Below are 26,317 nucleotides of genomic sequence, written 5' to 3' on the forward strand. Positions count from 1 at the left end.
TATTCCAACAATTACACATCTCATATTTCTACAACAGAAGATCACCACGCCCACCGATCAATGTCCATCCAACAGCCACATTCACCCCAGAGCAGACACGGAATCTTCACCGGAGCTGGAAGAATGGAGAATACCTTCAGCGTCTTTAACAAGCCAAAGGTGGGTGCAGATGGATCACCAGGGGCTGAAATGAGGAAGATTTTACTTTGTTGCCCCTTTTCCCAGTCCGAACCATGAAAGTAGAAGGTTTCTAAACCAGTGATTCCGACATTCCGCAATCATCCTCTGCCAGAGAACCTTCCAGGACCACGAGTGTTACATGGCAGTGATTGGTTCTTCACCAAGGAATGTTGGGTGATCAGCTGAGCTAAATTTTAGGGAAAAATTTAGGTGAACCCAAAATTTCTATTCATATGGTATTATGGCTAAAGTTTAGGAAGGATATCCAACCCAGTCCCTTCGTCCCTTTGTCCCTCTGCTAGATCTGGTATAGAAATCTGCAAAATGAATTATGCAATTTAAAGCAGCAATAAAAAAAAAAAAAAAAAAATGTAATATTTTATACAGTTTGCCAATCACTAGATATGGTGGGTGCTCTATAGTTTTCTATAGTCTGTTGATTGTGGGCGGGTTGAGAGGGCGACTGCACCGGCTTGTGAGCAAGACGGTTCATTGTATTGATTGGATTTTTTATTTATCCTCTTTGCGGGGACAATTTGGCTTTGTTGTCACCTGCAGAGAGATGTATACTGTGAATTTTTGGATCCAACTTTATCCAATTAATCTTTTTATGAAAAGCCTATTGGAAGCTCTCTTATTCATTGGCTTCACTGTTTTTCTATATCTTCCTGTCTTGGAAATTTCTCATCAACTGGTCTGTGATTATATGCTGCTATTTGTTGCACTGGTTCTATATTTCTAGTGGATCTTACTTTGGACAACCACATCTGATGGTATTTCCTTCCTCCAGGTTGTGATACATTTGGCTAAAGATTAAAGTGGTGTTGATTCAACTGTTTCGGATCCTGAAGAAGCCCCCATGTCAGGGCGAAACGCGTAGATCCAGAATGACCCACATCTGTTGTAATTGATTGTGCTTAGTGAGAGACATCACCTGAGACACTCCACACCCCGCACCTGAGGCGCTCCACACCCCGCACCTGAGACGCTCCACACCCCGCACCTGAGGCACTCCACACCCTGCACCTGAGACGCTCCACACCCCGCACCTGAGACACTCCACACCCCGCACCTGAGAGGCTCCACACCCCGCATCGGAGACACTGCGCACCCTGCACCTGAGACACTCCACATACTGCACCTGAGACACTCCACACCCCGCACCTGAGACGCTCCACACCCCGCATCGGAGACACTGTGCACCCTGCACCTGAGACACTCCACATACTGCACCTAAGACACTCCACACCCTGCACCTGAGACACTCTACACCCCGCACCTGAGAATCTCTGTACCCTTCACCGGAGACACTTCTTACCCTGCACCTGAAACATTCCTCACCCGGCACCTGAGACACTTGGCACACTGCACCTGAGATGCTCCTCTCTCTGCACCTGAGACACTCAGCACACTGCACCTGAGACACTCGGCAGCCCGCACCTGAGACACTCAGAATCCCGCACCTGAGAAACTCGGAACCCAACACCTGAGAAACTCAGTGCCCCACACCTAAGACACTCAGCACACGGCACCTGAGACACTCCTCACCACGCACCTGAAACACTCTACACCCGGCACCTGAAACACTCCGCACCCGACACCTGATACACACCTCATCCCGCACCTTATACACACCTAAACCCCGCACCTTTACCCGACACACACCTCACCCTGCCCCTGACACACACCTCACCCGACACACACCTCACTCTGCACCTGACATACACCCCACCCCTCACACATTGCACCTGAGACATCCTCCTGGACACCTGACACACCTCATCCAGTGCCTGATACACACCTCACCCTGCACCTGACATACGCCTCACATCGCACCTGACACACACCTCAACTCATACCTGATATACACCTCATCCGGTGCCTGATACACACCTCACCCTGCACCTGACATACACCTCACCCCTGCACCTGACATACACCTCACCCCGCACCTGACATACACCTCACCATGCACCTGACATACGCCTCACATCGCACCTGACACACACCTCAACTCATACCTGATATACACCTCATCCGGTGCCTAATACACACCTCACCCTGCACCTGACATACACCTCACCCCTGCACCTGACATACACCTCACCCCGCACCTGACATACACCTCACCATGCACCTGAAACTTGCCTCACATCGCACCTGACACACACCTCACCCCCTACCTGATACACACCTCACCCGCACCTGGCATACACCTCACTCCGCACCTGGCAAACACCTCTTCCTGCACCTAACATACACCTCACCCCGCACCTGACATACACCTCACCTGGCACCTGACATACACCTCACCCCGCACCTGCCATACACCTCACCTGGCACCTGACAGACACCTCTTTCTGCACCTAACATACACCTCACCCCGCATCTGACAGACACCTCTTTCTGCACCTAACATACACCTCACCTGGCACCTGAGACACCCTCCTGGACACCTGACATTCACCTCCAACCCACCAGAGGCAGCACAGCACACTGACCACAGGAAGCATTGCGTGTGTAATGAGTGGAATAAATAACGGGAAATGCCACAAATAGGCCATACGGGGGAGGGGGGCATAATTCATTTTCGAGAAATCATGACTTGGCACTGCAGGTTGCCAGGCAGGAGCCCGAGTCACATATCACAATCTGTAAACGGAAGCCGGTTTGCTGAGATGGCCACTTTGTACTTAGCTTTTAAAATTTCTGATAAGAAGTTTCCTGAATACCAAGTCAGCAAATTACCATTCAACCCACATTTCTTTATGATGGTCACAATGGGAGCAGCAAACAAGCTGAACTCCACTGTCTTATTAACATTGACTACTTTTATTCCTTATGCTGTTAGCATTAGTCCCATTGCCCCTATGGTAGGTTATTCCTTCATTCTCCCTCCTAGGCACATGTGCCAGACTTATGGCCTCCTCTCACTAGGGACCTTCTCTTCAGCACTGTGGTTAGGTGGCACATGTAGGTTGCTGTGCATTACAAACACATAACTTTAAGAAGTGTCGATTCCCAGAGGACTGTTCATATATCTGCACCACTATGTCATGTATTCCCTATAATGCCAATGTCTGACCCTACCTGCTGCAGCCAGTATGTAGGATACAGGTCATCTTGCCAACAAACACTGTCACAGATGCAAGCAAACTATATATATATATATATATATATATATATATACACACATACAGTGCCTTGAAAAAGTATTCATACCCCTTGAAATTTTCCAAATTCTTTCATGTTACAAACAAAAACGTAAATATATTTTATTGAGATTTTATGTGATAGACCAACACAAAGTGGCACATAATTGTGAAGTGGAAGGAAAATGGTTTTCCAAATTGTTCCAAAAAAATATATCAAAAGTGTGGGGGGGCATTCGTATTCACTATTTCACTATTCACTATTCAATACTTTGTAGAACCGCCTTTCCCTGCAATTACAGCTGCAAGTCTTTTTGGGGGGGATGTCTCTACCAGCTTTGCACATCTAGAGAGGACATTTTTGTCTGTTCTTCTTTGCAGAATATCTCATCTCTGTCAGATTGGATGGAGAGCGTCTGTGAGCAGCAATTTTCAAGTCTTGCCACAGATTCTCAATGTGTTTTAGGTCTGGACTGTGACTGGGCCATTCTAACACATGAATATGCTTTGATGTAAACCATTCCATTGTAGCTCTGGCTGGATGTTTCGGGTCGTTGTCCTGCTGGAAGGCGAACCTCCGCCCCAGTCTCAAGTCTTTTGCAGAATCTTAACAGGTTTTCTTTTAAGATATTGGTTCCATCCATCTTCCCATCAACTCTGACCAGCTAGCTTCCCTGTCCCTGCTGAAGAAAAGTATCTCCACAACATCATGCTGCCACCACCATGTTTCACGGTGGGGATGGTGAGTTCAGGGTGATGTGCAGTGTTAGTTTTCCGCCACACATAGCGTTTTGCTTTTAGGCCAAAAAGTTCAATTTTGGTGTCATCTGACCAGAGCTCCTTCTTCCACATGTTTGCTGCGTCCTCCACATGGCTTCTCACAAACTGCAAACAGAACTACTTATGGCTTTCTTCCACCAATGGCTTTCTTCTTCTCACTCTTCCATAAAGGGCAGATTTGTGGAGTGAACGATTTGTGGAGTGATTTGTGGAGTCATTCTCCCACCTGAGCTGTGGATCTCTTCAGCTCCTCCAGAGTTCCCATGGGCCTCTTGGCTGCTTCTCTGATGAAGGCTCTCCTTGCCCGGCCGGTCAGTTTTGGTTGGCCCTAGGGGTCTATAATGGTGGTGAGCTTGCACTTCACCTGATAAAAGGAGCAGGAGTAGAAACTTTTCGTTACACTGTGGGGTCATCCCTATAAAGCACCTTATCAGATAGAGACTTTTTTGATTGCACAAGCTATAAGAAGCTTTATTATTTATTGCATTGGCCTTTTTTGCATTATATGTTTGTTTATGGATTTAATTTGCACTGGCACTTTATATATATATATATATATATATATATATATATATATATATATGAAAAACCTATTTTTTGTCACTTTTTAGTTATTATTTTTACCTTGATTTAGAGGCTGCGCGATCACACATTTTATTATTGATTTATTGCGGATGTAGGAACACATTTGGTGATTGCAGCAGCTGCAACCTGTAATTTCCTAATTTCTATCAATAGGTGGCAGCGCGCCACTACAACATTTATATGTAATCTTTGATACCACTGATCTTTTATCAACATAACACAACAAAATGTAATCATTGCCCTGCTGAATCACGGTAGAGGAGGCTACAGCCAGCCCATAAACAATAGACAGGGACTAATTTTTTGGGGAAATTTTGAAAAAAGCAACAATGTCATCCTTTCATTTCTTTTACAGGTGGAGCTCCATATCCACCTGGATGCCTGCATAAGACTCGAAACGATTTTGTACTTTGCCAGGTAAGTGCCCCCTGTGCTGGTGGAGTTTTATCTCTGTCTGTTTATTCCTCTACCCGAGATCTCAAGAACAAATATCCAAAATTCCTTATTTCCACCAACATTGGAAATGTTTTGGAGGCCTGAAGACTGCAAAAATACAGATCTACAACTCACTTCTGTGGAGCAATAATTCTGTGGGTGAATTAGTGTTAAGGTTAGTTTGAATTTACCTTGAACCTCTAGACCCCATAAACCGAACTATAGTTATGATAATTGCTCAAGATTATTCTGCTAAACCATTTCACCCAAATAGACGTTCCCGTAAGTCCTTGGGTTTCAGTGGTTATACCGGGATGGTGGGTGCACCTATAGGCATCCTCCCGTATCATTCTTTTCAGCCGGGGATTCTGAGTAAGGCAGAAGTGATTGAGTGGCTAATTAGCCACTCAATCACTTCTGTGGGTGGTCAAAGGGGGGTCCCATTTCCCTCCTGCCACCTCTCCCAGGCTCTACCGTGCGATTGCGGTGCCTTGGACCGATTCAGCCGGCGGCGATGGCTGCCCTGTACAGAGAGAGAGGGACTGAGGTTGTTCCCCTCGATCTGTGACCCTCGAAACTGGGAGCAATGAGTAGTTCATCACTTCTGGTTCCGCCTCTTTGTTTACCTGGCCCCCAGCAGCCAGAGAAGCAGCCGATCAGACCAATCCCGGTCCGATCGGCTGCATGAGGGGCCAAAGGAGAGATTTGGGGTGTACCAGGCAACGTTTTTCCAATCTTCTATTGTCCAATTTTGGTGATCCTGTGCAAATTGTAGCCTCACTTTCCTGTTCTTAGCAGACAGGAGTGGCCCCCGGTGTGGTCTTCTGCTGCTGTCAGGGCTGCTGTTACAAAACACGGGGCCCCGCAAAGCCTACCTAGAATATATCAAGACAATATTTTCACTAAAAATACACATAAATCATTATAAATCATTATTAGCGGACACAAACATAACAGAGAATTGTTTTTCATAAAAAAAAAAAAAAGAATAAATGTATGTATTTGTGTGTGTGTATACATATATATATATATATATTTATATATAAACAATATACATATATATATTATATATATATATATATAATATATATATATATATATATACACAATGTATATATATATATATATATTTTATATATATATATATATATATATATATATATATATATATATATATATATATATATATATATATATATATATATATATATATATATATATTTATAAAAGAAAAATATATATACATATATTTTATAAATATATATACATATATATAAATATATATATATATATATATTATTTTTGTTAAATATTAAAAATGTTTACAATTTTTTTATTTTACAATTTTTTCAAATTGTTTATTACAATGCTTAGTTATTATTTTTTTTTTTTTACAATTTGTTATATTTTTACAGGACAGGGAAGCCTGCAGCACTATGGGGGGGGGGGGCAGCACAGTGACATGGGGGCACACAGGTGGGGGGAGGGTGATCAGACCAGGGAGGGGGATTGGTTCTGGAGAAGCAAATACAGGAACAATGCCCTGTGTCTCTCTCTTTCCCCGCAGCAGCTGAAAGCTGGCAGGAGGGGGAGAAACTGGCTTTCAGCTGCTGCAGAGAGCTGCACGGGGCTTCCTTCTATAATTGCCCCTCCACCCGACCGCACTGATTCTCTGCTGCTGGGCCCCTCTGTGTGCCTGGGTCCCCTACAGGAGGACTGATGGTCCCCCCCTATCAGTGACCATGGTTGCTGTAGCCCATTTTGCTGCAAGGTTGAATGTGTCATGCTTTCACAGATGGTATTCTGCATACCTTGGATGTAACGAGTGGTTATTTGAGTTACTGTTACCTTTCTATCATCTCCAAGTCTTCCCTCTGTCCTCTGACCTCAACAAGGCATTTTCCTCCACACAACTGCCACTCACTGGATATTTTCTCTGTTTCCCACCATTCTCTGTAATCCCGAGAGATGGTTGTGCAAGAAAATCCCGGTAGATCAGCAGTTTTTAAAATCCTCAGACCAACCCGTCTTGCACCAACCACCATGCCACGTTCAAAGTCACTTAAATCCCCTTTCTTTTCTATTCTGATGCTCGGTTTGAACTTCAGCAAGTCGTTTTCACCACGTTTAGATGCCTAAATGCATTGAGTTACTGCCATGTGATTGGCTGATTAGCAATCTGTGCTACCAAGCAATTGAACAGGTGTACCTAATAAAGTGGCCGGTGAGTGTGTAACTTATCAAAAAAAACCATAACATGCAAAATAAAGCCATAAATAAATTAACTGGACACTTTATAAATTAATGAGATTGGTTTATTGCACACAGAGTGGAGTTTGCACTTTATAATCTTTATTATTACTTATTAATTGGACACAAATAGCACGGTTTTTATTATTTGACTCACACAAAGCTATTTTATTATATTACACCTTGGTTACTGTTTGAATCTCGCACAAATGTACAGATTCCTTTAACCACTTCAGCTCCGGGTGGTTCTACCCCCTTAATGACCAGGCGATTTTTTGCGATTTGGCACTGCCTTAATTTAACGAAAAATTGGGCGGTCGTGCGACGCTGTACCCAAATAAAATTGATGTCCTTTTTTTCCCACAAATAAGAGCTTTCTTTTGGTGGTATTTGATCATCTGTGTGTATTTTTATTTTTTGCGCTATAAACAAAAAAAGAGCGACAATTCTGAAAAAACACAATATTTTTTACTTTCTGCTATATAACATTCACAATAAAAAAAAAATTAAATATATACTTTAAATAAAACAAAAATATATAAATAAATATATATATTAAATTTAAAAAAATTTAATATATATTACATAAAATTAAATATATATATTATATATAATTTTTTCCCACAAATAGAGCTTTCTTTTGGTGGCATTTGATCACCTCTGCGTATTTTTATTTTTTGCACTATAAACAAAAAAAGAGCGACAATTCTGAATAAAAACACCAATATTTTTTACTTTCTGCTATAAAACATTCCACATAAAAAAATTTAAAAAATCAAATTTTTTTATCAGTTTGTATTCTGCTACATATTTTTGGTAAAAAAAAATCCCAAAAAGCGTATTTTAATTGGTTTGCGCCAAAGTTATAGCGTTTACAAACTACGGGATAGATTTTTGGACTTTTTTTTGGACAGTTGGATGCAGTTACTCGGATCAGTATATCAGGCTGGGTCAGTCGGGTGCAGTTACTCGGATTAGTATATCAGGCTGGGTCAGTTGGGTGCAGTTACTCGGATTAGTATATCAGGCTGGGTCAGTTGGGTGCAGTTACTCGGATTAGTTTATCAGGCTGGGTCAGTTGGGTGCAGTTACTCGGATTAGTATATCAGGCTGGGTCAGTCGGGTGCAGTTACTCGGATTAGTATATCAGGCTGGGTCAGTTGGGTGCAGTTACTCGGATTAGTATATCAGGCTGGGTCAGTCGGGTGCAGTTACTCGGATTAGTATATCAGGCTGGGTCAGTTGGGTGCAGTTACTCGGATTAGTATATCAGGCTGGGTCAGTCGGGTGCAGTTACTCGGATTAGTATATCAGGCTGGGTCAGTTGGGTGCAGTTACTCGGATTAGTATATCAGGCTGGGTCAGTTGGGTGCAGTTACTCGGATTAGTATATCAGGCTGGGTCAGTGGGATGCAGTTACTCGGATTAGTATATCAGGCTGGGTCAGTCGGATGCAATTACTCGGATTATTATATCAGACTGGGTCAGTTGGGTGCAGTTACTCGGATTAGTATATCAGGCTGGGTCAGTCGGGTGCAGTTACTCGGATTAGTATATTAGGCTGGGTCAGTTGGGTGCAGTTACTCGGATTAGTATATCAGGCTGGGTCAGTTGGGGGTCAGTTTCTCGGATTAGTATATAAGGCTGGGTCAGTCGGGTGCAGTTACTCGGATTAGTATATCAGGCTTGGTCAGTTGGATGCAGTTACTCAGATTAGTATATCAGGCTGGGTCAGTTGGGTGCAGTTACTCGGATTAGTATATCAGGCTGGGTCAGTTGGGTGCAGTTACTCGGATTAGTATATCAGGCTGGGTGCAGTTACTTGGATTAGTATATCAGGCTGGGTCAGTTGGGTGCAGTTACTCGGATTAGTATATCAGGCTGGGTCAGTCGAGTGCAGTTACTCGAATTAGTATATCAGACTGGGTCAGTTGGGTAGTTACTCGGATTAGTATATCAGGCTGGGTCAGTTGGTTGCAGTTACTCAGATTAGTATATCAGGCTGGGTCAGTTGGGTAGTTACTTGGATCAGTATATCAGACTGGGTCAGTTGGGTAGTTACTCGGATTCGTATATCAGGCTGGGTCAGTTGGATGCAGTTACTCGGATTAGTATATAAGGCTGGGTCAGTTGGGTGAAGTTACTTGGATTAGTATATCAGGCTGGGTCAGTTGGGTGCAGTTTCTCGGATAAGTATATCAGGCTGGGTCAGTTGGGTGCAGTTTCTCGGATTAGTATATCAGGCTGGGTCAGTTGGGTGCAGTTACTCGGATTAGTATATCAGGCTGGGTCAGTTGGGTGCAGTTACTCGGATTAGTATATCAGGCCGGGTCAGTTGGGTGCAGTTACTCAATATATAAGGTTGCGTCAGTTGGGTGCAGTTACTTGGATTAGTATATCAGGCTGGGTCAGTTGGGTAGTTACTCGGATAAGTATATCAGGCTGGGTCAGTTGGGTGCAGTTACTCGGATTAGTATATCAGGCTGGGTCAGTTGGGTAGTTACTCGGATTAGTATATCAGGCTGGGTCAGTTGGGTAGTTACTCGGATTAGTATATCAGGCTGGGTCAGTTGGGTAGTTACTCGGATTAGTATATCAGGCTGGGTCAGTTGGGTAGTTACTCGGATTAGTATATCAGGCTGGGTCGGGTGCAGTGAGGGGTTCACAGATACGTTACACAGTAAATGTTACCACTTCCTCTTTTTATTATCAGAAAGAAACAGATGAAATCAGCGAACTTCGAGAACCTGGAAAGTCTTCAGAAAAGTGTGACATGTTCTTCCCCCGGAAGCCTCACCGAGTTCCTATCAAAGTTTCACATCTACATGCCAGCTGTGGTGTAAGTTGCCCTTTACATTTCCTGATCTCTGCGAGTTCTCTCATATCTGACCTGAAAATCAGTGTTTGCTTGCTGACCCCAATTCTTCATTTCTGTTATTCCTTGTCGTAGTAAAAAGAGAGAGATGACTCAATTCTAAAGTAGGCCATACACTGAGGTGACCAGATTTAAATCCAGGGACTTTTATTTTTTTATTGGCAAACGGCACAGGACGGTGTAAGGGTAACCCCAGAACTCATGGGTTTCAGTAACATTTTGACTGTTGAAGCCAGATTGAGGACTGTCCATGATACTTTTTTTATTTGCACTAACATACATTGCGTCTCTGTCGCAAGTGCACTAATACGGCTACAATGACCTGAAGCCAGATTGAAAATTATATTTATTTAGATAAACATGTAGATAGCAAGAAAAGTTTGGAGAGCAATTCAATCACATTACATTCTTAATCATGGAATCATTTGCTCTAACTGGCTAGGGTTCCTAATAGTTTTATACATTCTAAAGTGGGTGGAACCTAGCTATCTAGTTTCTTTAAAGTCACATATGAGTTTTGATGGCATTCTTTGATATGAGGAATGGACATTTAACATAGATGTGTGTAACGAGACCCTTGCTCGCTCGTTTCCGCTCTCCCGACACTCCTCTGCTACTAGTGAGTCAGCTTGCAGATCGCAACGTCTGATGGTTCGCTCATCCAAGGCTCCGGGATCTGAACTACAGCTATGTGCCGTTCGGAAACCATTAGAACAAACACCAGGCAGGCTGTATGTAAGTTCAAACAGGAAGAACATTTATTGGAAGTACACAAAACACTTTTATACAGAATTTGGAGCATCCCGCCTCCAACAACCGTTTTCCTATTGGTCAATTGTAAAGTACATGTAGTCCTCCTTCAGGTCCTCCTTAGCCATGCAAATGAGGACTTGAAAATGAGTCAGCAGGAATTGGTCCGATAGCTTGATTAGAAGGACTGTTATGTGTAAATAGACAGAAGCCCCAGGGGGCAATCAATGTACACAATAGCCAGACACAGAACAATGGAGCTGTCTGGAGCCTTAAGACAGGGCAATCCACATTCCCTCCCAATACACAAACAAAAGGAAAACCTTTCTGACATTGAAAGATATGTAATATACACAGCATTTAGGAATTACAGCTTTAATGGCAAATGGGAATAAATCTTAATATTTCTATATGGAGATATTGCTGACAAATATGAAGCAATCCAAACCATTACTTATCTGTCTTTAAATTCCAGTGACGGTGAATACTGTCACAATGTGTAACTTCCAAGTTCGTGAATTGAACAGATCTTCGAAGACTTGAGATGGCAATCTTGACAGCTGGAGGTGTAAATGGCTTTTGAATACAACAGCTGTTATACAATATGACTTCTCACAACATATACATCCAATATATCTGCTTAATCATAAATCCATGTTTGATAATCATAAATAAATGTTTGATAAATAAAATTGCTGCTTCCCTTTTCCTCATCAATATTCCTCCTGTTGGCAATATATATTGCCACAAACAAAACTGTCCCTTCCTACATTGGAGTTCTGGAAACATATCACTGCTATCTCAAGCAATCCACACACTAGTTGTAGTGAACAATTGGGCCGGGGACCATTGACAGTGTAGCGATTTCAGCTCTGCTGTCCCTGTGCGGTGATCCCACATCACAGTTACTTTCGGTGACAGTTAAAGCCACATATGGCTTACCCAGATGTGGATTCTGGGGTTACCCTTACAACGGTCATGCAATACTTTACAATACTTTACTCAAATAAAATTTACGTCCTTTTTTCCCCACAAATAGAGCTTTCTTTTGGTGGTATTTGATCACCTCTGCGATTTTTTTATTTTTTGCGCTATAAGCAAAAAAAAAAAAAAAAAGTGACAATTCAGAAAAGAAAAAAAAAACATATTTTTCACTTTCTGCTATATAACATTCCCAAAAAAAACAAAAAAAAAACATTTAAAAATCATATTTTTTCATCATTTTAGGCCAATTTGTTTTCTGCTACATATTTCTGCTACAAAATCCCAATAAGCGTATTTTGATCGGTTGCGCAAAAGTTATCGCGTCTACAAACTAGGGGAAAGATTTACGTCATTTTTATTTATTTATTTATTATTTATTTATTATACTAGTAATGGCGGCGATCTGTGATTTCTTGCGGGACTGCGACATTGCGGCGGACAGATCAAACCCCTAACTGACATTTTTGACACTTTTGGGGGGACCAGTGACATTACTACAGTAATCAGTGCTACAAATATGCACTGTCACTGTAATAATGACACTGGCAGGGAAGGGGTTAACCCAGGGGCGATCAAAGGGTTAAATGTGAGCATAGGGGGTGTTTTCTAACTGTGGGGGGGGGGGGAAACCTGTGTTCCTAAATAGGAGGATCACAGGAGATCTGTGTTGTTAGCTGAGAGAACAACGGTCTGCTGTGCTTACACAGCAGGACTCCGATGTGTCCTTCAAGTCTCCTTCACCAACAAAACCATAAATGGGAGCTTTTTACATACTATTGATGGGTACCTGGAGTCACACTTATGTCTAAATGTTCTGGGTGTAAACTTTACAGAATTCTTTATGTTCCTGTCCAGTGGTGACCGCGAAGCTGTGAAGAGAATTGCCTATGAATTCCTAGAAACGAAAGCTAAAGAAGGGGTGGTGTATGTGGAGGTTCGCTACAACCCTCATCTGTTTGCCAACTGCAACGTCCATCCCATCCAGTGGAACCAGAAAGAGTAAGTGTTGGTAGGAGCGGGAACATCTAACATCTTATTTTTAGCATGGAGGAACCCTTGAAATAACTTCCAGGTCTCAGAGGACTAATAGTCATGGTAAATTAATGGAGTGGTCCTTTGGGGGTCAGTAGAAGGGATGACCCCCTTACAGATAGCAAAAAGATCATTGGTGTCAGTGGTTACATATCTGAGAATTGGTGTCAGTGGTTACATATCTGAGAATTGGTGTCAGTGGTTACATATCTGAGAGGCAGAAATTGCTCATTGCTCAAGGAATCTCTAGGAACCTCTAAAGGAACGCTAAGGTTGCATTGAACTCTACTTGAGAAAGGCTGATCTAACCAGTGACCTCACCAGTGTTGTTATGTCTGTCTATCTGGCCTGGTCTATCTGATCTGTCTGTCTGGTCTGTCCGTCTGGTCTGTATGTTTAGCCTGGTCTATCTGGTCTGTGTGTCTGGTCTGTTAATCTATCTGGTCTGGTCTGTCCAGAAGTGTAACTAGAACCTTCAGGGCCCTAGTGCAAGAAACCATGAAGGGCCCCCATGACCTTGAGGTCCTTTACATCGGTCCCAGAGCCCTTTCCTCTGGTCCTGGGGGTTTAAGGGTCTCCCCTAAATCTGAGGCTCTTACCTCTGAGTCTGGAGCTCTTACTTTCGAGTCCAGGGGCTTTTATCTTAGTGTCCGGGGCTTTTACCTCCGAGTCCAGGGCTTTTACCTCCGAGTCCGGGACTTTTACCTCTGAGTACGGGACCTTTACCTCCGAGTCCGGGACTTTTACCTCCGAGTCCGGGACTTTTACCTCCGAGTCCGGGACTTTTACCTCCGAGTCCGGGACTTTTACCTCCGAGTCCGGGGCTTTTACCTCCAAGTCCGGGGCTTTTACCTCCGAGTCCGGGGCTCTTACCTCCGAGTCCGGGGCTCTTACCTCCGAGTCCGGGGCTCTTACCTCCGAGTCCGGGGCTCTTACCTCTGAGTCCGGGCTCTAACCTCCAAGCATCCACCCTTTGCAGCCAATCATTGTGCTGTTTCTGCACAATGGTGATCACTCTCCTGTGTGAACTACAGGCAGCTGCGCTTTCATCAGATCTGCCACAGCCAACGGCCCCTTGCTGGTTTATTGACAGCTGCTGTGACCATTAATAGATGAGAGTGGGACTACCAATAAATGCTACTTGTGCTGGATAGTTATGACATTTTACATTTTGCCCAGAGTTCCATTTTAGGGGGTAACATAATGAGAAGACACATTTGTGGCATAATATAGTTGCAGAACTGATTTTTATTATTGTATGGAAATAACTGTGGATGTTGTAATATTTTTACAGAGGTGACCTCACTCCAGAGGAAGTTGTGGAACTCGTTAACGAGGGGCTGAAGGAAGGTGAAAGGGATTTCAACATCAAGGCAAAATCAATTTTGTGCTGCCTGAGACATATGCCAGGTAAGCCAACTAAGGACATAAACCTGTACATGGGTGAAGCCCGACCCCACCAGTGATGGGTCACCACTGGCTGGGACCATAAGATCTTCAGCAGAACTGTTCTATTTGTGTTTTCTGCATTGGTGAAGCCTGACCCCACCCCAGAGTGGGTCACCACTGACAGGGGCATGACCCCACTTCATAGCAGGTCACCACTGACTGGGAATTAGAGATAATCAGGACATAAACATTAATGGGTGAAGCCTGACGTTACCCTATAGTGGGCCCAGTGGTGTATTTAGATTTTGTGCTGCCCTAGGCCTGACTAAACTTGTACACCCCCTAATGACGCACCGCTTCCTGTAAAGGCCACACCTCTTCCTGTTTATGACCCGTCCTGTCATCTTTAAACCACAGACCACAGCCACAGTCTATCAGTGCCCATCAGTGTAGCCTCTTTGGTTCCCATAAGTTCAGCCTCAGCAGTGCCCATCATCATACCATCATATCATACCAGGAGGTAGAAGTGTGACCGCTTTATGGGGGTTCCAGACTGATTTGCCTCCTGGACCTTGCCCTCCAGCCCAATTCGCCCTATAAGACTGGCACTATACTAAAAGTGTGTAGCGCAAGCCGTCAGGAACTCTTTTTAGTGGGGGAGGCGGGAGGAGGCTGTTTTTTACTCGTACGTGGTGCAGCTTTTTTGCTGCCCCCCTGCAAGTGCTGCCCTAGGCCTGGGCCTTGTTGGCCTAGGCCAAGATACAGCACTGAGTGGGCCACCATTGACCAGGACTGACACCTGATCTCACATTTACCATCGACCGAGAGATCATCCACTGAAATGTTCCATTTGTGTTTTCTGCATGGGTGAAGCCTGATTCCACCCCAGAGTGGGTCACTGCTGACAGGGACCTGACCCCCCTCCATAGCAGGTCACCACTGACCAGAAACTAGAGATAATCAGGACATACACATTCATGGGTAAACCCTGACCTTACCCCATAGTGGGCCACCACTGACCAGGACCGAGAGCTGATCTCACATTTACCATCGACCGAGAGATCATCCACTGAAATGTTCCATTTGTGTTTTCTGCAAGGGTGAAGCCTGACCTCACCCCAGAGTGGGTCACCACCGACAGGGGCATGACCCCACTCCATAGCAGGTCACCACTGACTAGAAATTAGAAATAATCAGGACATAAACATTAATGGGTGAAGCCTGACGTTACCCTATAGTGGGCCACGATTGACCAGGACTGAGACCTGACCTCACAGTTACCAACGACCGAGAGATCATCCACTGAAATGTTCCATTTGTGCTTTCTAACAGAATGGTCACCTGAGGTTGTTGAGCTTTGTAAGAAATACCACAATGACACAGTGGTGGCCATTGACCTGGCAGGAGATGAAGGCTTGAAGAGCCTTGGTCATAGTGGGCCACCACTGACCAAGACCGAGACCTGACTTCACCTTTACCATTGACCGAGAGATCATCCACTGAAATGTTCCATTTGTGTTTTCTGCATGGGTGAAGCCTGACCCCACCCCAGAGTGGGTCACCGCTGACCAGAAACTAGAGATAATCAGGACATAAACATTCATGGGTAAACCCCGACATTACCCCATAGTGGGCCACCACTGACCAGGACTGAGACCTGACCTCACCTTTACCACTGACTGAGAGATCATCCACTGAAATGTTCCATTTGTGTTTTCTAACAGAATGGTCACCTGAGGTTGTTGAGCTTTGTAAGAAATACCACAATGACACCGTGGTGGCCATTGACCTGGCAGGAGATGAAGGCTTGAAGAGTGAAACTTTTCCTGGACATCTGAAAGCGTATGAGGTGTGTATGATGGGAACATTCAGCTCAGTTATTGTTCCAGGATCCCCAAATTGATCCCTTGTGAGGTGTGTACGATGGGAACGTTCAGCTTATGCAATGTTCCAGAATCCCCAAATTGATCCCTTGTGGGGGTTGTATGGTGGGAACATTCAGCTCATTTATTCTTCTGGAGTCCCCAAAATGATTCCTTGTCAGATATGCATGATGGGAACATTCAGCTCATGCGTTGTTGCAGAATCCCCAACATAATCCCTTATAAGGTTTCTACAATGGAAGATTCAGTTCATACATTGTTCCATAATTCCCAACATGATCCCTTATGTGGTTTGTATGATGGGAACATTAAACTCATGCATTGTTCCAGAATCCCCAACAATATCTCCAAACAACTCTCTGAAGTCTTGGAAATTGTCTGTTAGCTGATTTATCAGAAAGGAAAGAGGAAGCCTAAGGACATATTCTGTGCATTATGGAGGGGTCCCAGTCTAATTCCTGCCCAGGGTCCCAATATGTCTAATACCAGCCATAGATAGTGCAAACTTCTTTCCTGCAACCACAGGGTTTTTCTATTTTATTCTGTTATTTTCTTACATTTTCTATTTTATTCTATTCTGTTATTTTGTTATATTCTTTTATTTTCTATTCTATTCCATTCTGTTATTTTGTTATATTCTTTTATTTTCTATTCTATTCTATTCTGTTATTTTGTTATATTCTTGTATTTTCTATTCTATTCTGTTATTTTGTTATTTTCTTTTATTTTCTATTTTATTCTATTCCTTTATTTTCTATTCTATTTTATTCTCTTTGGAAATTCGAATTCGATTCAAAAACTATTCGAATTAGAAAATTATTTAAATTTAATTAAAAAAACTATTCGAATTTGAATTTTGTTTGAAATTTTGTTCCCTCATTTCAGATTTGTTTAAATTCGGTAATATTGTAATGGGGAAAATCAGATACATCCGAATTATGAAAAATTTGTCCGAATTTCAATTTGGATTGAAACAAACGGCACATGTCTAGCTGACATATTTGTCTGATTTACATCTTTCAGGAGGCGGTAAGGTGTGGGATCCACAGGACAGTGCATGCCGGGGAGGCTGGACCGCCATCCGTCGTTCGGGAGGTGAGAACTGCTCTCATTTCTAGAATCCCCTCTAAACAAGTCACATGTGTGCAATGTAAACTTTAATTTTTGAAAATGCTAGGTGCCTGGCTTCAGTGCTTTACGTTTTGGATCCAGACACTACAGATGCTGCCAGTGAATCTAGTCATTTTGGAATTTTTCTCTGCACACACCTGCTCCCCATTCACACCTGAGACCTTGTAACACTAAAGATTCACATGACACCGGGAAGGGAAAATGGCTAATTGGACCCAATTTGGACATTGTCACTTAGGGGTGTACTCACTTTTGTTGCCAGCGGTTTAGACATTAATGGCTGTGTGTTGAGTTATTTTGAGGGGACAGCAAATTTACACTGTTATACAAGCTGTACACTCACTACTTTACATTGTAGCAAAGGGTCATTTCTTCAGTGTCGTCACATGAAAAGATAGAATAAAATATTTACAAAAATCTGAGGGGTGTACTTACTTTTGTGAGATACTGTATATACTTTGTATAGATTTGAATATGACATCATAGTGGACCTGTCTTTATGACAATAGATTGTCCAGGCACAGGGAATGGTCTGAGTGTTCTTTGTGCAGCACTGCAGCATATGGCGGTACTATACCAGGGGTAGAACATGCCGCAGGCAGAGGGGTGAGAAGGCTGCTGAGATTTATTATTATGACTTTTTGTTTGCTTTGCTGTCAGGCTGTTGACATGCTGAAGGCAGAAAGGATCGGACACGGCTATCACACTGTGCAGGACCCGGCGCTGTATGACCGCCTGCTGAAAATGGATATGCATTTCGAGGTACAGTTCCTGAATTTTGGGGGTTTTGTGTAAATTGCACTGGAGTAGATGAATACACACTGGGATCTGTTTTAATACAAGGAACCAATATTTTTCAGTGTGAATTAGACTTTTTTAATTGTTTTTTACATCTAAAGACTTCCTGACCGTCATATAGTAAAATGACGGCCGCAAAGTGATTGTCCCATCCCGGCCGGGCGTCATATGACATCCAGCGGGATAGGCAGCTCTGCGCACCCCCGGGGGTGCGGTGTGTCACTCAGGGTGCTGATCTCAATGCACCAGATCAGTGTTTCTCAACTCCGGTCCTCAGGGCCCACTAACAGGCCAGATTTTAACACTTAAGCCCCGGAGGACACTTAAGCCCCGGAGGATTTGGCTGCTAAAAGACCAGGGGGTATTTTGCGATTCGGCACTGCGTGACTTTAACGGACAATTGCGCGGTCGTGCGAGGCTGTACCCAAACGAATTTGACGTCCTTTTTTTCCCACAAACAGAGCTTTCTTTTGGTGGTATTTGATCACCTGTGCGATTTTTTGATCATGCGCTATAAACAAAAAAAGAGCGTAAATTTTGCAAAAATAACAATATTTTTCACATTTTTTTATATGAAATTCCCCCCCAAAAAAATTTAATAATCAAAATTTTTTAACATTTTCGGCCAATTTGTTTTATGCTACATATGTTTGGTAAAAAAAAAAAAATCGCAAAAAGCGTATTTTGATTGGTTTGCGCAAAAGTTATCGCATTTACTAACAAAGGGAAAGATTTTTGTCATTTTTGTTGTTTTTTTTTTTAACGCGTAATGGCGGCGGGGATTTGCTGGGATTTGTGCCCCCCCCCTCCTGTCAGAACAACACTTGTCCATGCAGCATAGGAGACAGGATCGCTCTTACATTGCATCGGACTGTACACATACACACAGTTTGATTACCGCCCCCTACCCACATTTCATGCTGTCGGGATATGAGTAGCCCATGGAGGAAGTAGGGGGCGGTAATCAAACTGTGCGTGTGTGTACAGTCTGATGCAATGTAAGAGCGATCCTGTGCTACATGGACGAGTATTGTTCTAACAGGAGGGGAGAGCACAACACAGCGCACCTCCTCCTGGCTCTTTCCTCTCCACCACTTCTACAGACTGCCGTCCCCTTTCCCCGACTCTGAGTGTGGGCGGGGACAAGCAGCTGCAAGCCAGGGAGAGGGGGAAAAACAGCTTTCAGCTGGTGGAGGAAGAGGCACACAGTGCATCATTGATTAATGATCCCCCCTCCCCACCAATCCTCCCGCTGCTCGGGCCCCCCTATGTGCCCGGGCCCCTTACAGGTGTACTGGTAGTACCCCCCTGATGGAGGAAAACCAAATATTATTCAGTCATTTTCTCTTCAGATTGAATGTGTGTTAGAGCAGTGGTCCTCAACCCTGGTCCTCGGGGCCCACTAGCAGGCCAGATTTTAAGTATTACCTTGGGGAGATGCAGACTAGAATACTGCAATCACTGAGCAGCAAATGAGATCACCTGTGATGTAATTTAGTTATCTTGCACACCTGGCCTGTTAATGGGCTCCAAGGACCGGAGTTGAGGACCACTGTGTTAGAGAATGAATCATGAAATACCACGTTATGGCCACTAGATGGAGCTGACATAAAAAGTAAAGAAGTATTTATGCTCCATCTAGAGGCCATATTGCGGTATTGTCCTAATATCTGCATCTGATGGAGGATCCCACCATGGGAAATTCATGCTATGTCAATATTTTGATCCCACCATGGGAAATTCATGCTATGTCAATATTTTTTATTTTTTTTGTTTCTAACTGCAGATGTGCCCTTGGTCAAGTTATATCACTGGCGCTTGTGACCCGGACTTCACAAAGCACCCGCTCATTCAGTAAGTATAAATACTAATGTCAGAATAATGTAATAGCAAAAAGCTGAGCTGCAAAATACTAAAATCTGCGTTATTTACATAAAAATGGAACATCAGCCTCACTACAAAGCCCTGACACTGATATAGGGAAGAGTTAGGCACCCCTAGCATGCCGTTTCTGAGTAGTGTGAATGGCGGAACGGACAGGTGTGAAAGGACCCTATGTCATAGGCGAGGGAAGCTAGGCTCCTCATTGGCTCCAACGTATTATATACAAGAGGAGGAACCGGGAGGAGGGACATTCCCCTGTATTGAGATGTGCTGTTCTGAGGTCTGTTTCAAGGTTTCAGGGAGAGAAGATTTGCAGTAGGGGGGCATATGACTTGGAGGGACGGGGGCAGTTTAAAAAGATTTGTGTTGGGGGTGGATTTATGCTGGGAGGAGTGGGTTGGTAAAAGGATTTGTGCTGAGATCAGTTTGGGAGGGGTAGAGGATTTCTGCTAGATGGGGTGGGGTGGCTGAAGGGGATAGGACTTTTGCTAGGAGAGGGGATCAGTGGGAGGAGGATTTGTGCTAGAACAGGGAGGGGTGGTTGAAGGGGGTAAGACTTTTGTTAGGAGAGGGGATCAGATAAAAGAGGTTGTCTAATAGAAGAGGGAGGGATGGTTGAAGGGGGTAGGGCTGTTGCTAGGAGAGGGGATCGGAGAAGAGAAGATTTGTGCTAAAAGGGGGAGAGATGGTTGAAGGGGGTAGGACTTTTGCTAGGAGAGGGGATCAGTGGGAGGAGGATTTGTGCTAGAAGGGGGAGGGATGGTTGAAGGGGGTAGGACTTTTGCTAGGAGAGGGGATCAGTGGGAGGAGGATTTGTGCTAGAAGAGGGAGGGTGGTTAAAAGGGGTAGGACTTTTGCTAGGAGAGGGAATCAGATAAAAAAGGGGTTGTCTAATAGAAGAGGGAGGTATGGTTGAAGGGGGTAGGGCTGTTGCTAGGAGAGGGGATCAGAGGGAGAAGGATTTGTGCTAAAAGAGGGAGGGGTGGTTGAAGGGAGTAGCACTGTTGCTAGGAGAGGGAATCTGAGGGAGGAGGATGTGTGCTAGAAGGGGGGGGGGGGATGGTTAAAGGGGGTAGGACTTTTGCTAGGAGAGGGAATTGGAGGGAGGAAGATTTGTTCTAGAAGGGGGAGAGATGGTTGAAGGAGGTAAGACTTTTGCTAGGAGAGGGAATTAGAAGGGGAAGGTTTTGTGCTAAAAGAGGGAGGGATGGTTGAAGGGGGTAGGGCTGTTGCTAGAAGAGGGGATCGGACGGAGGAAGATTTTTGCTAGAAGGGGGAGGGATAGTTGAAGGGGGTAGGACATTTGCTAGGAGAGGGAATCAGAGGGAGGAGGATTTCTGCTAGAAGGGGGAGGGATAGTTGAAGGGGGTAGGACTTTTGCTAGGAGAGGGGATTGGAGGGAGGAAGATTTGTGCTAGAAGGGGGAGAGATGGTTGAAGGGGGTAGGACATTTGTTAAGAGAGGGGATCAGAGGGAGGAGGATTTCTGCTAGAAGGGGAAGGGATAGTTGAAGGGGGTAGGACTTTTGCTAGGAGAGGGAATCGGAGAGAGGAGGATTTCTGCTAGAAGGGGGAGGGATGGTTGAAGGGGGTAGGACTTTTGCTAGGAGAGGGGATTGGAGGAAAAAGGTTTTGTGCCAGAAGGGGGAATTTGGGGGGAGGATTTGTGTTGGGTAGGGAAATCGCTGAGATTTGTGCTGGAAGAGGATGCATTCAGGGAGTACTAACAGTCCTCGGGTTAGTGGGTGTAATACTTGCCTTGCCCCAGGCGCTGGCAACCCACACTTCGGAGATCTTGGCTAGCTGTTGCCAAATGGGCGTGGCAAACTGAATCATAGCTTGGCATACCCATTCATATATAAAGTGCTGCATAAGTGTCGGCGCTATATAAATACTATATATAATAATATAGGGATGTTTGTTGGATTAGTCTATGTGCGGGCCGGGGGGCACCCAAATGTTTAGAATTTGATAGCCAAGGGCTTGGTAATCCGTGCTAATTACACTTCTAGCCATGCGCACTCTCTGTTTCTCTATAGTCCCACTTTGAACATGGTGACACATTTGGTGACAAGGCTGTAATGTGGATAGAGGGGACTGCCTGGCCATTGAATAACACATCATCAGTTTTGATTGTAGCTCTGCTATATTATTATTGTAGCATCGTCCTAGGTAGGTGCTAGTGAGGACATGGCTCAGTTTGGAGGTGGGGGGTGGATGTAGCACCCTCCTAGGTAGGTGCTAGTGAGGACATGGCTCAGTTTGGTGGGGGGTGAGTGTAGCACCCTCCTAGGTAGGTGCTAGTGAGGACATGGCTTGGTTTGGTGGGGGGTGAGTGTAGCACCCTCCTAGGTAGGTGCTAGAGAGAGAGAGAGAGAGTATAGTTTTGGATCTGTTCTGCTTACCAGAGAGATTACAGGTAAATCTATATTGTTCTCTGCCTCCCAGAGTTCAGGATCTGCTAGTGAGGTCTGCTCAATGTACTCAGGTGCAGTTCAGTTTGTCTGAAGTAATTCACACTGGTCCAATAGAGAGACATGTTGGATAGTGGGAGGATCCCTGACAAATGAGAACACAGGCATTTAGTACAGCCCGGGTGATTGGCAGAGGAAAGTGCCTCGGTGCGTGCTGGGATACTGTATAAATGCCAGGAAAACATGCTCAGGGTCTTTCAGCTGGAGAGCGGAGTCCCGGAGGGAGGGGCCTCCTCTGTAGAAGCTGCCATGCAGCCTCAGGTGGTTTACCTGAGGGCCCAAAAGGATAGAGAAGAACTGAACCTGGCAGTCCTGCAGAGCTGACTGGAAGGGAGACACTGGAGGATCTGATTCTGCGTACAGATCTGTGTCAAGTGGCCTGACCGGAAGGGAGCCACCCCTGCAGCTAGAATAGTCAGTGGACAGGTGTCAGTAAAAGGGATGTCCTGAAGATAAAGTTAATCACCAAGTTTATTGCTGGAGAAAAAGCAAGGAGACTTAACCCTTTCCATACACATGGCAGCATGGTCAAAGCAGTGTGTCTGCTTCCACAAGCAACCCGGTGAGGCCAAGTGAGAGTTGTCCTTATCCAATGTACATAGTTCCAGTTGGAATATCCCACTATTCCCTTCTCCCATCCAAGTTCCACAATAAATACCAAAAAACCAACACCCCTGGACTGTTTATTGCGTGACGAGCCATTGGGAGTAAGGAGGAATGTGTGAACTGTCCCCTCAGTGACTGTCTGCTGGTAATCAGAGGAAGCCCAATAAGTCATCATACAGCAATCCCTATGGGGACAGCGCTACTTATTATTATTATATAGGATTTTTATAGCGCCGACAGTTTACGAATCGCTTTACAACTTGAGGGTAGACAGTACAAATACAATGCACTTTAATACAGTAGGAATTAGAGGGCCCTGCTCTTTAGAGCTTACAATCTGATAACCAGGAATCGGGTTTAGGTGGGTCATTCTTGTTTCCGATCAGTTTTCATATTCCACTTCTCCAGTCCATGTGTTCCACATTTCTCTATCATGTCCCATTATTATCAGACTGAAGAATGATGGAGCCAATTATTCCTTAAGTAATGATGGCCCCCTCCCCATGGGTGGTGTGACCCTGGATATGGATTATAAAGTGGCAAAATCCCAAATGGGTTTCAGTGAAGAGGATTTCATGCGTGCGGTAAGTATACGGTTTCACATGACCCCCCCCTCACTCACCTGTGTCCGTGTATCCTTTGAATGTATACTTTGCACATTCTACAGTATCTTTGTGTCCTGTCACTGTATACTGTGCACACAGATCCTCACTCTCCAGTGTCCGTGTGTCCTGTCACTGTGCTCACAGATCCTCACTCTCCAGTGTCCGTGTGTCCTGTCACTGTATACTGTGCACACAGATCCTCACTCTCCAGTGTCCGTGTGTCCTGTCACTGTGCTCACAGATCCTCACTCTCCAGTGTCCGTGTGTCCTGTCACTGTATACTGTGCACACAGATCCTCACTCTCCAGTGTCCGTGTGTCCTGTCACTGTATACTGTACACACAGATCCTCACTCTCCAGTGTCCGTGTGTCCTGTCACTGTATACTGTGCATAGATCCTCACTCTCCAGTGTCCGTGTGTCCTGTCACTGTATACTGTGCACACAGATCCTCACTCTCCAGTGTCCGTGTGTCCTGTCACTGTATACTGTGCACACAGATCCTCACTCTCCAGTGTCCGTGTGTCCTGTCACTGTATACTGTACACACAGATCCTCACTCTCCAGTGTCCGTGTGTCCTGTCACTGTATACTGTGTACACAGATCCTCACTCTCCAGTGTCCGTGTGTCCTGTCACTGTATACTGTGTACACAGATCCTCACTCTCCAGTGTCCGTGTGTCCTGTCACTGTATACTGTGCACACAGATCCTCACTCTCCAGTGTCCGTGTGTCCTGTCACTGTATACTGTACACAGATCCTCTCTCTCCAGTGTCCGTGTGTCCTGTCACTGTATACTGTGTACACAGATCCTCACTCTCCAGTGTCCGTGTGTCCAGGGCCGGTGCTAGACTATTTTACGCCCTAGGCAAGACCAGCTACTTGCGCCCCCCCCCCCCAAAAAAAAAAAAAAAAAAGGGAAGGGATTAAAAACTCCTCTATGTCATACTCAGTGGCCCTGATCTGATGGTTCCTCCATGTTATGCTTTCATACCCAGTGACCTCCATGTCACACCCGGGGACCCTAATGTCTCCCCATGTCACACCCAGAGACTTTGATGTTTTTTCATGTCACACCCTGGGACCCCAATATTCCTCCATGTCATGCTGTCATATCCACTGATGCTGATGTTCCTCCATGTCACACCCAGGGACCCTTGTGTTCCTCCATGTCATGCGGTCATACTCAGTGACCCCAATGTTCCTCTATGTCAGACCCTCATGTTCCTCCATGTTACACTTGGGGACCCTGATGTTCCTCCATGTCACACCTGGGGACCTTGATGTTCCTCCATGTCACACTTGGGGACCCAAATCCCCCATAGCACACCCAGGGACCCCAATTCCTCATGGCACACCCGGTGACCCCTATCCCCCATGTCACACCTGGTGACCCCGATTCCCTTTCATACCAGGGATGCTCCATATAACACCCAGGAACCCTGATGCCCTGTTCTGGGGACACTCACTGGGCGGTATGAGGAGAGTGGCCCGCACTCTGCCCCCCTTCACAGTGATCCTGCTGATTCCTTCTCCCAGGACGCTCCTCTCCTGGAGCACAGTGCTCACCACAGCTCCAACCGGCTCCTGGTAGAGGTAAAAGCAGCAGTCAGAGAGCTCCGCATGTACTTCATCACCAATCTCCTCAGACCATTCTGGTGCCTCGTCGCTTCTGCCCAATAAAGGTTCCGCCCTCCAGTGCTGAGCTTCGGCTCAGGTTCAGCTCTCCTCAGCTCCCTGCTTAATACCAACCCAGGGAAATGAACGGCTGCCTACCAGCTCAATGCAGAGAGTCACTTCCTGCCCCGGGTTAAGGCCACTCAGCTCCAGCCGAAGAGGATCATTATGCAGGCAGCACTCTGGTGGACTCCCTTCCTGCCTCTTGGGGCCCCTCCAACAGTGGTGGAAAGCCAGGGCCTGGTAGTTCTGCCACTGCCCAAGACACCTGGCATCTTCCTCTGTCCCTTCTTCCTCCCACACCGCCCCCTCTCCCCTCAGCTGACAATAATCATTCATGATGGAGAGAGAGTGCCGACTCCTGGCTGCGCTCCTAGGTGGCAATGCGCCCTAGGCGGCTGCCTAGTTTGCCTAGTGGAAGCACCAGCCCTGCGTGTGTCCTGTCACTGTATACTGTGCACAGATCCTCACTCTCCAGTGTCCGTGTGTCCTGTCACTGTGCTCACCGATCCTCACTCAACAAATTAGCACTGTCCAGTCCATTGGGGCTGCTGTGTAATATGACGGTTGTAGAATGACACGAGACAATGTAATTATTTGTATTTTTCTCCCAGAATATAAATGCAGCTCGTTCCTGTTTCCTACCAGAAGAGGAAAAACAGAAACTGCTCGAGTTTTTGTACGAAGCGTATGGGAGGAGAGACTTCTGATGTTGGTTTTATCTGGCACAAGGATTACCATGCCACAGCCCATGTCTCGTCACAGCCTCGTTATTCTTATTATGAACAATATATAAAGATTAAAATGTACATTGTATTATTAATGCTTTCATGGACCAGCAGAGAATC

At 45.0% G+C, this 26,317-nt stretch overlaps 1 protein-coding gene across 1 annotated transcript; it reads left to right on the plus strand.

Moving 5' to 3' along the window:
- Positions 1–16: 16 nt before the first annotated feature.
- Positions 17–26,317, plus strand: LOC309567252 (adenosine deaminase-like). Its single transcript, XM_082272634.1, has 11 exons — positions 17–159; positions 5,053–5,114; positions 10,096–10,221; positions 12,847–12,990; positions 14,318–14,433; positions 16,137–16,261; positions 17,319–17,390; positions 18,087–18,188; positions 20,011–20,078; positions 23,639–23,771; positions 26,084–26,317. Exons 1-11 carry the CDS (start codon positions 61–63, stop codon positions 26,177–26,179), a joined length of 1,143 nt encoding a protein of 380 aa, XP_082128760.1. The 5' UTR covers positions 17–60; the 3' UTR covers positions 26,180–26,317.

This window comes from Pelophylax lessonae, assembly GCF_965119305.1.
Source record: "Pelophylax lessonae genome assembly, chromosome: 11".
Taxonomy (NCBI): domain Eukaryota; kingdom Metazoa; phylum Chordata; class Amphibia; order Anura; family Ranidae; genus Pelophylax; species Pelophylax lessonae.

Excerpts from the sequence above, each read along its gene's own strand:
- LOC309567252 (XM_082272634.1), top strand. The coding sequence starts at position 61 with ATGTCCATCCAACAGCCACATTCACCCCAGAGCAGACACGGAATCTTC. Across the intron at positions 5,115-10,095 it reads ACGATTTTGTACTTTGCCAG|AAAGAAACAGATGAAATCAG; the intron begins GTAAGTGCCCCC and ends TTTTATTATCAG. Across the intron at positions 20,079-23,638 it reads ACAAAGCACCCGCTCATTCA|ACTGAAGAATGATGGAGCCA; the intron begins GTAAGTATAAAT and ends CATTATTATCAG.